At 35.1% G+C, this 16,012-nt stretch overlaps 1 protein-coding gene and 1 long non-coding RNA gene across 2 annotated transcripts; both read right to left on the reverse strand.

The window, feature by feature from the left end:
• Nucleotides 1-1,066: 1,066 nt before the first annotated feature.
• On the reverse strand, nucleotides 1,067-3,227 carry LOC148609023 (uncharacterized). The gene is made up of 2 exons (XM_088540507.1): nucleotides 2,342-3,227; nucleotides 1,067-2,068 (listed from the first exon to the last, which is right to left on the reverse strand). Exons 1-2 carry the CDS (start codon nucleotides 2,408-2,410, stop codon nucleotides 1,148-1,150), a joined length of 990 nt encoding a protein of 329 aa, XP_088396633.1. The 5' UTR covers nucleotides 2,411-3,227; the 3' UTR covers nucleotides 1,067-1,147.
• A 2,107-nt stretch (nucleotides 3,228-5,334) lies between these two features.
• Nucleotides 5,335-7,541, reverse strand: LOC148609024 (uncharacterized). The gene is made up of 2 exons (XR_015914630.1): nucleotides 7,291-7,541; nucleotides 5,335-5,932 (listed from the first exon to the last, which is right to left on the reverse strand). It is a non-coding gene; the product is annotated as an uncharacterized LOC148609024 (long non-coding RNA).
• Nucleotides 7,542-16,012: the final 8,471 nt, after the last annotated feature.

The raw sequence follows: 16,012 nt of genomic DNA on the forward strand, positions 1-16,012 counted from the left end.
TCATCAACATCTATAGATATGTCTCTTTATGTAGATTCATCATCTACGATTTATTTCTACGTATTCAAACTAGTGTTTGTTTGTATCTAAATCCTTGTATTTATTACAGTAGAATCACATATATATTAATGCAAATTAATTATTTACATTTTTTCAAGTCATGTAAGTGATGGTTTCTTTTTACACACATGCCATGGTACAAAGCCGAACTGGTCTGTCTGTACCCTCCGTTTTGAATCATACATAAAGGATCTGCAATCTGAGAATCCTTTCGCTTTAGAGTCATTAAATTTTCTCACATCTACCAGAAAAAAAAACATAAAAGTTAGGTTAATGTATTCACTTGAAAAATAGGATTCAATATTTTCCTGCATATACATTAACGAGTTTACTTTCTTTTCTATTTCTTAATACTTATGTTTACTGAATGCTTGGTTCCTATAGACAGGTAGAAATGTATAACAAGTCTGTAAGCAACAGGCAGTGTGTAAATCATGGTAAAAAAAATCACAAATCTTATTCAAAATGTTACATAAATGCAGAAATGGCATTCATAACTTTTTAAATGTCAGTAATTTGAGTTACTTATTACATTTTTTTTTCATTCATGTGCCACACCTCGTATACATTATGCCAAATTCTTAGACGGAAAAGTACTTAACTAGGTTTGCTATAGACGAAAATAGTCAAATATATGAAAGTCTTGAGTCAATTTAGTATTCTGAAAGATCTGTTCAGCTGAAAGGATAACTTATATATTTTTTTTTAAATTCAGCGCCCCAGCACTTTAATTATTTATCATAATAAATGTGGATTTTATTTTTGTTGAATTTGTTTCAAGTTTTAAGGTTTTTTCATTGATTGACATCGAAATCTCGTGTCTTTTTTTGTTATGGCCTCGTAGGATATGATTTGCCTTGACACGCATGTACGTGTACATTGTACATGAATATAAATAAGGGGTGGGTGAAGAATAATTATACTTGCTTCATGTGATTTTCTATATAATATTAATAGCTCCTTACATTAAAACTAAACAAACTGATTTATTTTCTTAACATTTTATTTGTCGTACAAGTTTAAATAACAATAATAACAAATTCCTGAATACAATAGCACTATTTTTACTGAAAAGTTAGTAGCATTTTCACTTAGTTGTCTTTTTTGTCAAACTTTTTTTGATACTTCTAATCATCCACCAAAGCTTTGTACCAGGGAGTTTTCCTTTCGATTTCTTTTTCTCTTTCTTGCCAGCCGCAGCTTTCTCAAGATCTGTGCATGTACTGGTCCTAGGCAAAGTCCCGTTACCGTTCAGCATATCGAAAGCCATTATCTCTGAATCCGACGACAAAGTAAAACTGTCATCTGCGTTAAATAAGGTCGATAGATCAGCTTTAGTGTGCATCCACAACCCAGTTGATAGTTCACTTTCGGACGAGTCGGAATCGCTCAGGTCGGATTCGTGTAAACCAAAATATCGGTTGTAGTAGTATTTCAGGGATGCAGTCTCTGTATTTTCAATCGACCACACAACAAAACTTTGGTCAGAATCACTTTCAGTCTGACATTGTACTTCTGCCAGAAGGTCTTCCATCATTGTCGAGGATGCGAGAGGTTCGGAGCGAGATTTTCGTCGTTGATTATTTCTCAGCATTGACTGTGTACAGTCTTCGATCATTGTCGACGATGCTTCTGGTGTTGAGTTTGAAATAGGTGCTGATAAGTGTGGCTTTTTGCTTGGTGTTGATGGCATGGAGTTCTCGTACTGTCCGTAATACCGCATCCTGGATAACAGTTCCTCTTGGTAGTCCATGTCGGCTTCTGATTCGCTGTCACATGATTCGGAATCTGTTGACATCGGCGAGACATCGCTCGACAAGTTTCCGTCAGTGCTGAAATACTCTGTACAATTGATGTTGTTCTGAACCGGAATGCTTGAGGTAGAGGTTACTTGATTGCAGCTGTCAAGATTGTTCCTCTCGGTTGACAGTAGAGCAGAGGAGAGGTGTCTGAGAATATCGCTGACGTCGTCCTTCTCCAAAAATTGACGACCATCTTTCTCGTTTACCTGTGAATTAACGATAGAAATTTTATTAATAATTATACAAAGAGTTTTTATTTTATTATAAATACCACTGGATTATATATATATAATCAAAGTATCTCTTGAGTAGACATTATACACTAACATACATGTACCTTTGTAAAATATTCGAAATGGTCCCTATATATATATATTATACATCATATTAGTGAGATTAATTGTTTAAGACTTCAAAATGCACTATTTAGCAAGAAAAAACTATTGAAAGGTAGCTTTTAAAGTAATTTCAATACTTACCATTTTGTTCAGCAGCGACAGTGCCTGAACTCCGGAAGCCACTGCATTGAGGTTGTGTTGAAAAACCATGTTTCTGTAATAATATCTATATTAAAAATGATATTTCTGGGTCAAGTAGTAGTGAATATTCTATAAAGCTTTGCGTATTTGAATGATGATATTAAAACAATCTGTTGTCTTTTTATCAAACATGACGATAACATAACCGTTTGAGTATGTTTTTAGAGTGTAAGTAGTTCGAGCATACTCCAAGTCAAGTCGGATAATAATTACAAACCTAGCAGATGGGTTACATTGTTAGTAACATATTGTTTGAAGGAGCGTGTCCTTATCAAAACAGACAAATAACATATACGCCTGCATAATTAGCAGTGATGTTGATTATTGCTAATTAAGACTTCAAATACGGTATGATCATTGAGAAATAATTAGTATGTAAACATATGTATGAAAATGTAAAAAAAGAAAAAAAACCATTATAGAATTGTTTGAGAGAGACCAATTACCGAAGTTAATAAGTTAGTAATTAAGTTAAGTTGGTAATCGAAACTTATTTATAGCACAAAATAACCAGAACCAAAAAAGATAGATTATGCATTTCCTGTGATATACAGTGTTGAAAATAAGTATCATTTTATGTTAATGTGTTTGGTATATCGTCAGTGGCGGTTGAAATATTTACCAATTGATAATATTCATATCCAAATGTTAACAAAATCTAGAAAAAACAATCTGTAGCAGTGTCTGCTTCTCAAGAGAAAGTTGGGATACTATGACTCTTTCATAACTACTTACAGTATATATAATTACAAGCATTTTTGTTCTCTACAGTTACTATTCCACATAATATAATTGTTTACGTAGTCTTTTCTTTCTGTGTAATATGTCATGCTGCTAACGATTGAAATGGTTTACAAATACTAAAAATTCTTCTTAAATATATAGATTTTACAAAGTGATGTTACATTTCAGATCAGTTAAGTAGATAAGAACGCATGGAAGAAGTATGATCGTATTATTCCAGCGATGAAGATATTAAAATTTCGGTTGCATTTTTCCTTCGATTTATTCGTATACTAAGTTTCGAAACATGCAATCAAAAGATATTTTTCTTCCCTACCCATTAATATAAAGAATCCAACATGAGGACAATTTTATTTTATGTTTTGTTTCTCAATAATGACAAAAGATTATTTTTAAGAATTTGAACTATGCAATTTTTTTTTTAAATTGTTGAAACATATCATATATATAACGACTTTCAGTTTAGTAACAATAAAATTCTCCATTATCTTTGCCGATTTATTACCTGTCTACATAGGAGGTCACAGGGTGGTCTACATCTATATCTTGGCCCACCCCACTTTTATGTTTTTGGTATAATATTGTTCCATTCTATGTAACATTATAAATCGCTAATTTTTAATACAGATCTCACGATTGTGTTAAAAGGATGATAAAATCTAAACAATTAATGAGTACTATCAATGAATCCTGGTAATTAAATTAACACAAGTAGATTAAACCATACAACAATTTAAATTTTCCGTAGCCATTTAATACATTATCGTCACTTTTACTCCTTTTTAAGTTCGTTTTATCCGAATTCTAAACCCTTAATGATTTATGAATCATTTGTTTTCGTACTCTATTTGAACTGTAGGAGCCTTTTTAACACATAAAGGGGTGCATTATATAACCCATTTACTTCACATTTATTGTAATTATTGTTAAAAGAAAAAAATCTATCCTATAACTATATGTACATGTAAATTGAAGAAAAATGAATCAAGCCAGTATCAAGTGTTTAAGTGTTAAGTATTAAGAAATTTGATGTGGGTTAGAGATGAATTTAGAAAGTTAATTTCTCACAGTAGAAATAATACATATTCTTAAATAACTAAAAATTCCAAAATTTTTACACAGGGAGGGTTTGAAAACGACACGTGTCGTAACTTTAAAGATTGTTTGCACTATTTACTGTGACAACAGTAAGTCTTAGACATAGTATCCGACTGATATGACAATTAGTACATGTAGTTCATTGTGTGCGTTACGAAATGTATCCTCCAAACTTACTGCCAAAAGAATCTTTTCAGACAAAAGCATAGCACCTAAAATAGTCAAATAAAAACAGAATCATTTTATCCATGTATGAGAACACATGTACTTACTCTATGATTATGAATTGATTGTGAATATTTACTTCAACTGGTTTACTTCCATATACTTATAATTATTACATTGTTCATCCGTATTGGTATTGGTCCATTTAGTGTTTAGATTTTCTATTGGAACTCGAACGGGAGCAGTTCATGTTCTAGTCGAAGGTCAGTACAATAAATTCATACATATTTTTTACTCCATGAATTGTGATATTTGTACAGAGAATTAATGTTAAAGTTTTGCATGCAGTTATATACATGTATCGTATACATATTATTCATAATGTTTTGTGTGCTCTACACACAATGATTGTTCAAATAGCCAAGATATTTATCAAGTTTGTTTCGGGAGTCAGCACTTTTACCATGTTTTGATACAGTTCGATACAACCAGTCGTATGTTGTTATTCGTTATCATGTTTGTATCTAAAACACCAGTCGCTTAGATGGTTCGTATTTGTAAAGCATGTACGGTAATAATAAATGATTTCAACTTATGAGGACTAAGTACATTAGTAATTGTACATTTGACCCTATATATACTTCAACGGACCCAGTATATTTTGAAATCTGTTGATGGAAATAAACTTAAATTGGTGTACGACCAGAGACGTTTTTATTACTTTTTTTTCATATATTCTCCTTTGATATGCCATCTTCCGTTGCTGCCGTGTACAGGATTTCAACAAGGTATTTATGTAGGAATTGGTATAGAGAAATTATTTACAAGTTCATTGTACATCGTCGGCATAGCAATAGTGCATACAACAGTAATACGCTCTATGTATCAATCAGACGGGAGTTGTGTCCCTTTTGTCTACATATTACTCGAAGAACTAAATTTTATTCTTAAATTTTACTTCTTGTCATCATTCAACAATGCATCAAATCAAATGGATAACAAAAATAAATAACTTAAAGATTATCTCCAGAAGAGAATCGTTAAACAAACTAAAATATATAATATAACAAACGATAAAAGTTGAACAATAACAAAAAAATAATAATTGTAAATTCAAGTCCGTTGAAAATGAATCTATGTCTGGTGCATGCTTGCTTTGAACGTTGTCCTCAGCTGTGTTCGTCAAAATATTGTTGTTGATTAAATACTTTGTTGAATATAACTAACATTCGTCGTCATCAACCCTTTCAAAAGAATTACATGATAATGTATCAGTCTAGAAAAAAACAGCGTTGTCTGAACGTAGGAAACAGAATCATTTCCCGTTTTTCATACTGCACAGCTGGAAGCACTTAACAACAAAGGCGGATACTTTTGTCATGCAGAACGACGGTGAGTTTTCCTTCAGACAGTTGTTATAAGGACCTTGGAACCTACGGCTACAGTTTTGTTGACAAGTGGCGGATACAGCAATAACCAACTGACAGATCATCATGGCTACAAACATTTTCTTGTACATTTTTTCTGTAAGATATAAAAAAGAATTTAATTTTATGAAACCTGCACACGATTTTGTTATTTATGTTGTTTAAAGTAGTAGTTAAACTGACTTTGTAGCAACTTGTGATTCACGTGTAAGTTGCAGGTATAGGAATAATTAAAATTAATTAAGGTGATCAATATTTCGTACTGTACATTGACTGTACTGCATGTTGTGAGGCACTTTGAAAAATATAAATGTTAAATTTTCTCAAATTCGTACTAAAGTTGTCATTCTTTTTTGTATTTTGTTGTTTTTGTTTTTGTTTTGTTTTGTTTTGTTTTGTTTTGTTTCTTTGTGGGGGTATGAATATTCCATATCTACTTCTAATCTACTTTTATCATGTCATCACTTTACTTTATTCTCAGACACTGATATAGTAATATAAATTGCATGAGTATAGAATTGCAGATATTGAAATTAACCTGGAGGCACATGTACGACCTTCGTTAAAATTATCTTATTAAATTTAGCTAAATTTTTTAGGTTATCAATATCCTGCTGGGAAAGAAGTTTTGAAAATCTCATTGTATTTGCATTTTAATGGCAATAAACTGGTAAAAAATCGTTTCTATCCTTTTCGAAAATCCCACCAGTATCAAACGAGGTACACCGTTCTTTAATTTTAATGGAAGTATTCAGATCAAAAGTAATATTTAAAAATTCCAGAACCAAAGATAAAAGCCTTTTGCTGAACATGATTCCTACATTTGTACGTCCTAACAGGGACATCTGATGAAAAATATGTACACAGAAAAATCTGCTCAAAGTATTATCACATACACGTACATGTACCTTCACCAAAATAAAACTTTACACATATCTGGTTCTGTAGAACCAGATATGTGGCTTTGCGATGTTTATTGGGATTAAAATCGTGTTACTAGGGGGAAAAACTCTAAACACATATACATGTATGTTTAAGACTACTTTAATAGCAGTCGCTTAAAACATTATTCATGGTTGGAAAAAAAAATTGTAAATTAAAGAAAATAAAGAACTTTGAAAATATCTTTTTCGAAAACACCTAATGTTTTAAACTAATATTACCAGATAAATTCTAAAACCAGAACTTCCTGCTTATCTGAGTCTAAAACGTAAAAAAAAAATAGTACCTTTTTTTGTCAAAAACCCATTTTCAAAATTGCGGCTTTGGTAAAACTTCATTTTTAATGTCTGAATTGTATGTCTCCTGGATATAGCTGAACTATTGCTGCTCGGGCTTTAAACACCAACAGTCAATCAATCATGAAGTGTACATTCAAATATGTACTCGTGTTTATGTACAATGTGGTAGTCTCTAATATATTGTTTTTATTTTGTAGTGGATTAGATAACTTACCGTTTCGTTGACGTTTTCCAAAGTTCCAACTTTCTCCTGACGTTTTCCAAAGTTTCAACTTTCTCCAGACGTTTTCCAAAGTTCCGATTTCCTCCTGCGTCTATCAATCAGTCTGTAACAGTACCAGAAAGCTGATGGCTTTTATACATTACTTCACTACTGACAATATCCTAAAATTAGTTTCGTTTGTTTAAAAATGGTCCAATCTCAAATATTGTTAATAATTAAACGATTGTTTTAATTATCACCAATTGGAGTACCCGGATGATAAGGGACACTTTATTCATTATAACATGAAGAGGGTGGAGTAATGTTATCAGTTTCTGACGAGAATATCTTCCGATACCCGTAATATTTGGGTTTTCAATCAGGGTTAGTGGTCAGAATCTACGTCAAACAAAACTAAAATTGATATTAGGTTGATTGAATCAATCATACTAGTTGTTTTAAGTTTAAATTACGGTCAATTTCGACGTCATTTGGCGTTTGGTAATTTTCTAGATAATAATTTGACCAATTATTAAGTAACTATAACATGTTTTACCGGCCATGTGTCTGTTACTTGTCACGTTGGTAATGTTAACTTCAGATGACTAACCGAATTTGACAACAATCCGTTGAAGGTCACTTAACGTTTAAATTGCAAGTAGAATAATGTATTAAAAACCTCTTTGTTTATAACGTTATACCATTAAATATAAATGTATATTGCTTGATTGAGTCGTTCATAAAGTATGATTTCAATTTTTTGAAATATTTTTTGTGCTGTTCTTTTTTAAGTTCTTTGCTGTTTTTTTGTTTTGTTTTGTTTTGTTTTTGTTTTTGTCTTTTTTGTTTGTTTGTTTGTTTTTTTTTATCAAAATATACAATATACTTAATCAAATCTATAAATACACACGGTTTGTAACGATAAACTCCTCATCACTAGGATTAGAACCAACTTCAAAATACATTTGAAGACAGATTGAGTTCCAAAATATAAATGTACACGAAGAGCAAGAAAATGCACGAGAAACATGATACCTATACAACGAGACAAGCACTAGACTTAGAAATAAATAAGCAAACATACTGACATGTTTTACCACAGGTTTTGTTACATCATTATACTCCAGTATACATTGAAGAAGGAGTTGATACAGTGAGGTTACGCTATGATGCACCCGCTGTCTTATGTATGAACAAGGTTTTCATGAGGCCAGGTTACACGGGAGTGATACACCCGCCGTCTCATGCTATGAACAAGGTATTGATACGATGGAGTTGCACAGTAATGATACATCCGCCGTCCCATGCTATGAAAAAGAGGCTGATACAGTGAGATTACAAGCGAATGATGCACCCTCAGTCCTAGGCTATGAATAAGGCGTTGATGCGGTGAGATAACATTAAAATGATACGCCTGCCATTTCATGCTATGACTAAGGCGTTGATACGGTGAGATGCCATATTAATACTACACTTAATACACTTAACGTCCCAGGCTATGAAAAACATGTTGTTACGGTAGGGTTGCACAGGAATGATACACTCACTGTCCAAGGCTATGAACAAGATGTTGATACGGTGAGGTTACAAGTGAATAATACATCCACCGTCCAAGGCTATGAACAAGTCGTTGATACGGCGAAGTTTCATGTGAATGATACATCCACCGCCCCAGGCTATGAACAAGGTGTTGATACGGTGAAGTTACATGTGAATAATACATCCACCGTCCAAGGCAATGAACAAGGTGGTGATACGGAGGTTACAAGTGAATAATATATACACCGTCCAAGGCTATGAACAAGTCGTTGATACGGTGAAGTTACATGTGAATGATACATCCACCGTCCCAGCCTATGAACAAGGTGTTGATACGGCGAAGTTTCATGTGAATGATACATCCACCATCCCAGGCTATACACAAGGTGTGGATACGGTGAAGTTACTTGTGAATAATACATCCACCGTATCAGACTATGAACAAGGTGTTGATACGGTGAGGTTATAGGTGAAGGGTAAATCCACCGTCCCAGACTATGAACAAGTCGTTGATACAATGTACGGTAAGGGTGCACGTGAATGATACATCCACCATTTCAGGCTATGAACAAGGTGTTGATATTGTTAGGTTATACGTGAATGATACATCCTCCGTCCAAGGCGATGAACAAGATGTTGATACGGTGAGGTTACACATAATGATACACTCACCTCCCCAGGCTATGAAAAGGCGTTGATACGATGATGTTACACTTGAATTATACTCCCATCGTTCCAGGCTATGAACAAGGTATTGGTACGGTGGGTTTACAAGTTATAACGCATTCATCTTCCCAGGCTATGAACAAGGCGTTGGTACGATGAGGTTAGACATGAATGATACATCCACCGTCCCAGGCTATGAACAAGGCGTTGATATGGTGAAGGTACACATGAATAATACACCCTCCATTCCAGACTATGAACAAGGTGTTGATACGGTGAGGTTACACGTGAATGAAATATCCACCATCCATGGCGATAACATATGTTGATACGGTGAAGGAACACGGTATTGATACATCCACCGTCCAAGGCTATGAATAGGGTATTGATACAATGAGATTACAAGTTATAATGCATCCATCTTTCCAGGCTATGAAGAAGGCATTGGTACGGTGAGGTAATACATAAAATTATACATTTACCGTCCCAGGCTATAAACAAGGCGTTTATACGGTGAGGTTACACGTGAATGATACACCCGCCGTTCCAGGCTATGAACAAGGTGTGGATACGGCGAGGTTAAGCGTGAATGATACACCCACAGTTCCAGGCTATGAACGAGGTTGTGATTCGGTGAAGGTACATGGAATTGATACACCCACCGTCCTTGCCTACGAAGAAGGTATTGGTACGGTGAGACTACAAGTGTATAATACATTCGCCGCCTCAGGCTATGAACAATGCGTTGATATGGTGGGGTTACACATTCCGTCAAAGGCTATGAACAAGGTTTTGATACTGTAATGTTACACGTGAATGATACATCCATCGTTCCAGTGTATGAGCAAGAAGCATGAATTGATACGGTGAGAATACCAACGAATAATACATCTACGGTATATCTGCACCTATCAGGATCTATTAAAATGTATAAAAAGTAGTTGTCAAAGTTTTCGTCTCTGTAACGTACCAGATTTTTTAATTGTTCTTGTAGTACGCCTTTTAGTTTATGTGTTCTAATTTTCTCTTTCCGATTGTCGAGTCTCACTTCACTCAAGAGATTCATTCTTTGTTCTTGCCGTTCGCTATTACAAGTGTCATTTTGGCTGTTTGTGCGTGGTCTTGTGGTCTGTTCGAGTGCGCTATATCGCCCAAAAGAGATTCATCGTTACCATGACTTTTAGCACTACTCATCGTGTCGGAACTGTCACTACCAGTTTGAACCATACAATGAGCTTGATGAGGTGCGCCGACATGTGCAATTTTCAAGAATTTTTTTTTCTAGATTCGTCTCTGTACATGTACCAGATTCGTACATGTATGTGTCGGCATCATACAGATCATTAATTTTGTCTGGAATGAACGGGAAATATGGATCATCCTCAACAGGGCTCTCTACGACGACCGCTTTCTCATTTTCACATCTAGACAATGCATCGGGAACTTGCATTTCCTTGGCTTTCTTGTACCCAATTTCAAAAGTAAACTACTGAATTATTGCGATCCATTGTTCAAATATAGCCCCTTTTAATTGCTTTTTATACAGCGGTTTCAGGGCTTTGGTGGTCACACTCCACTACGAATGAATTTTAAACCAATTGAATAGGCCTATTAGCCTGCGTACTTTCTTGATGGTTTTAGGAGGAAGGTACTCAGTGATTGCTTTTATGCGACCTGGCGGAGGTCGAATTCCGTCTTTCGAAATCAGATGCCCTAAAATACACATGACGACGCTGAAAAAAAAACCCACTTTTTGGGTCCTAACTTTAGATCAGCTGCTTAAAAACGATCGAAAAATTCTTCCAATTCAATCAGATGTTAATGAAATGTCTCTGATGTCACGAGGAAATTATCTAAATATCACAGACAACTCTTAAATTTCAAGCCACGCAAGACATTATCCATAGGTAATTTGTGCTGTTTTTAGTCACATGGGTAGCCGTAAAAATTTTATAAGTTTCGAAACATGTATTGAAAGTTGTATATTGACACGACTCTTTTGCTAGACCCTGATGATAAATCTATTGAAGAAATGAAATTTGGAACTATCTCACTAATTGACTCGGTTTATTCTTGTAGGTCCGGAATTGTATACTTGAAATCTTTGGTTTAAGAATTAGATAACGGTAGTCACAACAAAACCTTAAGTCTTGTGCTGATATGTTTGATTCAGTCTTCGAACGCTTAGAGACGAGCACTATAGGGTTGGTGATCAAAATTCCTCGGTTTCTTGAAATGGAGCAATAATTCCCTTGTTCAGCAATTTGTCTAGGAGTTCCCTCAAATTTTTCTTCTTGTAAGGAGGTAAACGATACGGTCTCTGAGACATGTTCAATCATACGAGTGAAACCAAGGTTTGGACTCTTCTCTGTAACAAACATGTCTAAATTTTCGTGCAAGAACTTAACAAGCCTTTCACTTTGTGGTTTATCGAAGTTTTCGGGTATTTTGAGCAAAGACCGTACTTCCGAAAAATTGTCCACCCTTTCCCGTACTTGTTCCATAACACGCATTCCTGAATTATCCGTGCTGCTCATGTCAGCAACATCGTCTCTCAATTCCATATGTTGCACTTCTGGAACTCCATCGCAAAATGTTGAACTATCATAATCGTTATTCAAAAGACTAAATTCCGCGATTGTACGACCTTTTGGAATAACTATGAACTCATTTGTTGGATATAATCATTTTACTGGCACGTTACGATTGAGCGGTACAGTTATCATCGACTTTGCCACCAACATCCCTTTGCCATATGAGAACACATATTCCCTGTAGACCTAGTTACGTGATATGGTACTCTTGCAAACAATACATCGGAAAACCGTGCCGACACATTCTGCATACACAATTGACATTTTGCAGACGGAAAACTGTCACCATCGCCGTTCCTATTACAATCGACCTTTTTGGTGACCTCGCCCCTTACATTGGTCCCTACCAATCCGAGGACGGGTACCATGTATATTTTGGGATGTTGCTTTAGTGTTCATCTACGAAATAAATGTGGTAAGCATTTGAACCTGGCAGTGCTCTCTGAGTTCAGAAACCTCTGATTTAGTGTGCGAAACACTGGACTGATCTCTACTACCAGGCAAATCATTCTTACCAGATTCATTGTCACTGACGAGCTAAGTGATTGGACTTGACTTTTAAGGTCTTCAATTTCACTTTGACCAGTACCACTTCTGTTTGATTTTGGCTTACATACCCCAATTGCATTTATCAAGTCATCATATTTTCGGTACTCACATACCTCTACCATTTTTGCTGAGGTGAGTGCAGACTGCATATCTTTAGGTAACCCTGCACAAAAAGGCGATTGCTCAGGCAAAGCACTGACATCTTAGTGAGCATTTCATGTTTTGGCTTTCCTAGGAATTTCGTTTTTCGTGTACCTGACAAGAAAAATCGTTTCCGTTTTGCCTGGTGATAAAACAAGATTTTAGAAAATTTCATTGTGAATTAAAACACTGGCCCTTATGACCGCTAAGTGAAACAAACTTTTCAGTGAAAAGTTGCGTACGGTTTTCCAAAGAATTTTGTTGGAGCCCCATATAGAGTTTTAACCTGCAAAGTACGCATTTTCTGCTAATATTGCATTTCCAATATTGTAAATCGATATTGGGCAGTTATTTTTAGAATAATGTGGGAACTACGTTTTGTCTTGGAAACTGTAAACAATATGGCGGCCTCCGTGTCGATGTCGCTGAGGAAATCAGTCATACATTTTGTACGTTTTCTGCATGTAATATTTCTCTTCACTGGAGCTCTCTTCAACAATTACAGTGCTCTATCGGAAAATAAATATCGTGAAATATCCGCGACACTGTCAAACCCAAATCCGTAACCACAACCATAAACCAGCCTCGGCACTTGCCGTCCGTCTCACAGTCAGATGTCACGCCATTTGCCGCCTTCTCAGTCCTTCAGACCCAGTCAAATCAGCTTGTTAACTCAATGCTTTATGGTGCGACGTTGCACATCCAGAATCCTAATGTTTACATGCATCCACCGCCGAATTCCATGCATGAATGACTCGTTTCGTGACGTAATGATACAGTAAGTAAAAGCGTTTGACAGGACTAGTTGACATTTTTACCCAGGTGTAAAACAGTACCTTTTTCATTTATAATATTGTAATATGTAATTTTCAGGATATAAAGTTCAAAATAATTCATAAAATTACGAACTCATTGTCAACAATTTCTTCAGGAAAGTGCGTCGTCTGTTATGCGAAAAAGAAATAACTCACTCCGTAACCGGTGTTGTATAAGGATCATTTTTCGGCTTGAAATGACAAAGAAAATATTTTTAAAATAATTTTAAAGTCATTTACATTTATAAAAAAATATTTAGGTTACAAATACAGAAAGCATTTTCTCCCGAATATGTTTTGTTTAAATGAATGGGCAGACTCGCACGGATTTGCATACCCATACTGTCGCTAGGATATTACTTCGCGCTGCGTCGTTAGAGGCGAAATAGGGGTACTTTTTGTAAACCACGTAAAAAGGCGGTTTTACATAGAACATACTAAAACCAATATTTTTTTTATTGGCAGGATACACAAAATACAAAACCAGTGTCCTAGCAAATATGAGTTACTCGATGCGAAACGGGGGTAAATGGCTCGGCAAAGCTTCGCGCAACCCCGTTTCGCAGCCTCATACCCATATTTCCGATATGCTAGGACACTGAATATATATTGTATATGTACCACGTCAATGAGGGTTCCCGGAGATGAAAATGGAAGGCGGCAATCATGCGTTTATCGTCATATTCATTTAGCCCATGCAAAGTAGCATTTTTTTTAAAGTCATCCAAAATGTTGGTCTGTTATCTTGTGGGTATCACTTTTTGGTGACAAATGTGAGATCGGTATATTTTGTGAAACGGGAAAAACAATTTTAGTTTTTCTGCCGTAGACTGACGAAAGGGAAGCCTGTGTGAATCAGAAGTATTAGTTTCGTCAGAATCTGAAATTTCGTTTTGTCTTAAAAACGAATCATCTAAAAGTGATTTTGATTCTGGGGATGTTTCAATTAATTGAGTCAGAGTTGTCGCGCTTTGTATGACAATTCATACCACTCACCTCGGCGAGACAATTCTCACCTGTACTTTAAATCAGTTGATTAATTACCATAGCGAGAATGATCTCATCGAAAAATGCAAATACATGTATCAGCTTAGCGAGACAAATCTCACCGATTTAGAACTTTATTGATAATTCAAATATAAAACAGTTATTCAGTGATACAGTCAATTGTCATACACTTTCAAATACGCAGCAACCATAATCAGCTAAATGACAAATGTGGGATTGGATGTACACCACCTTGGAAAAAAAATGAATCTCCTGTTCAACACAACGCTCAACCGCATCACCGAGGTAGCCCGCCTTACTGTCTATTAAAAAGACCAGGTTTTTGTAACATGAACAGGGGAGGTTGAAACGTTTGAATTAAATTCAATTTGATTGAAAATTCTACGAAGAGTAATAACAAAATTTCATCTTGCAAATCACCGGCCACGTGATTCGAACGACGTTTGTTCCTGGCACATCGTCATAAGTTTGAATTCTCAACCATTTTATATTTTTCTATCGATGGGTGTTGAGGATTCCAACAGAAAATAACTAGTATGCGCAATTCAGTAGTTGCAGTTTCAACCGTTATGTTTATTACAGTAATTACGATTCTCTGAAAATACATAAATTAAACATAAATGCAATATACGAAAAACACATAATTCTTCACACATAGAATAGATAATTTCATAAACAAATCATATTAAAATATTCAAGACTTTTCATGCACATAAATATAGTCTTCACAAAATAATGAAATTGCGATCATAAAAACAAATATTTTGACTACGTGAAATATCTTTTAGACTAAATTATAGATGAATTCGAAAAACACTTGTTTGAACTGATAAACTATCTACTATTATTATAAAATGTCGAATCTTACCAACTATGGTCTTTTTTCTGACGATGAAACCCTCAAAACAAAACTTGAACATCTTATACATTGAACGTCTCAAATTGCTAAGCCCGAACATAACAAAAACGCTATATTAAAATGACGATACAATAAACCCACGTGGAACGACCCAAAATTTGCTTCGCAAATTTGACAGTTCTAACGTCGTTGGGATTTTTTTAGACTCTTCTATAACTTTCCGTTATCTTCCCTGTATCAATTTGATCCGATGGAGCAGTGTGTGTGTATATATATATACAAACGTCTCAGAATGTGACGACTCTATATATCTTAGTGCAGGCAGAGTTGCCATAGATGTCAGAGAAGAGAAGGGTTCGAATCCCCCTGAGGGAGCGACCAAATTTGCATCGTAAATTTGCAACCTCGCATCGATTCTAGAGTTGAGGTGTAGTTTAGACTTGATTATATATATGTATGCATCCTTGTATTAACATACTATGTTGATCTTGAAATGTATCTACATAGTAATGTACTAGCAAGTAAGATGGTTGTGTTGCCTCACCCCATTAGATATGTATTAT

Source organism: Perna viridis, chromosome 8, assembly GCF_037379345.1.
Source record: "Perna viridis isolate PV_CMFRI_1.1 ecotype Kerala chromosome 8, ASM3737934v1, whole genome shotgun sequence".
NCBI classification, from domain to species: Eukaryota; Metazoa; Mollusca; class Bivalvia; order Mytilida; family Mytilidae; genus Perna; species Perna viridis.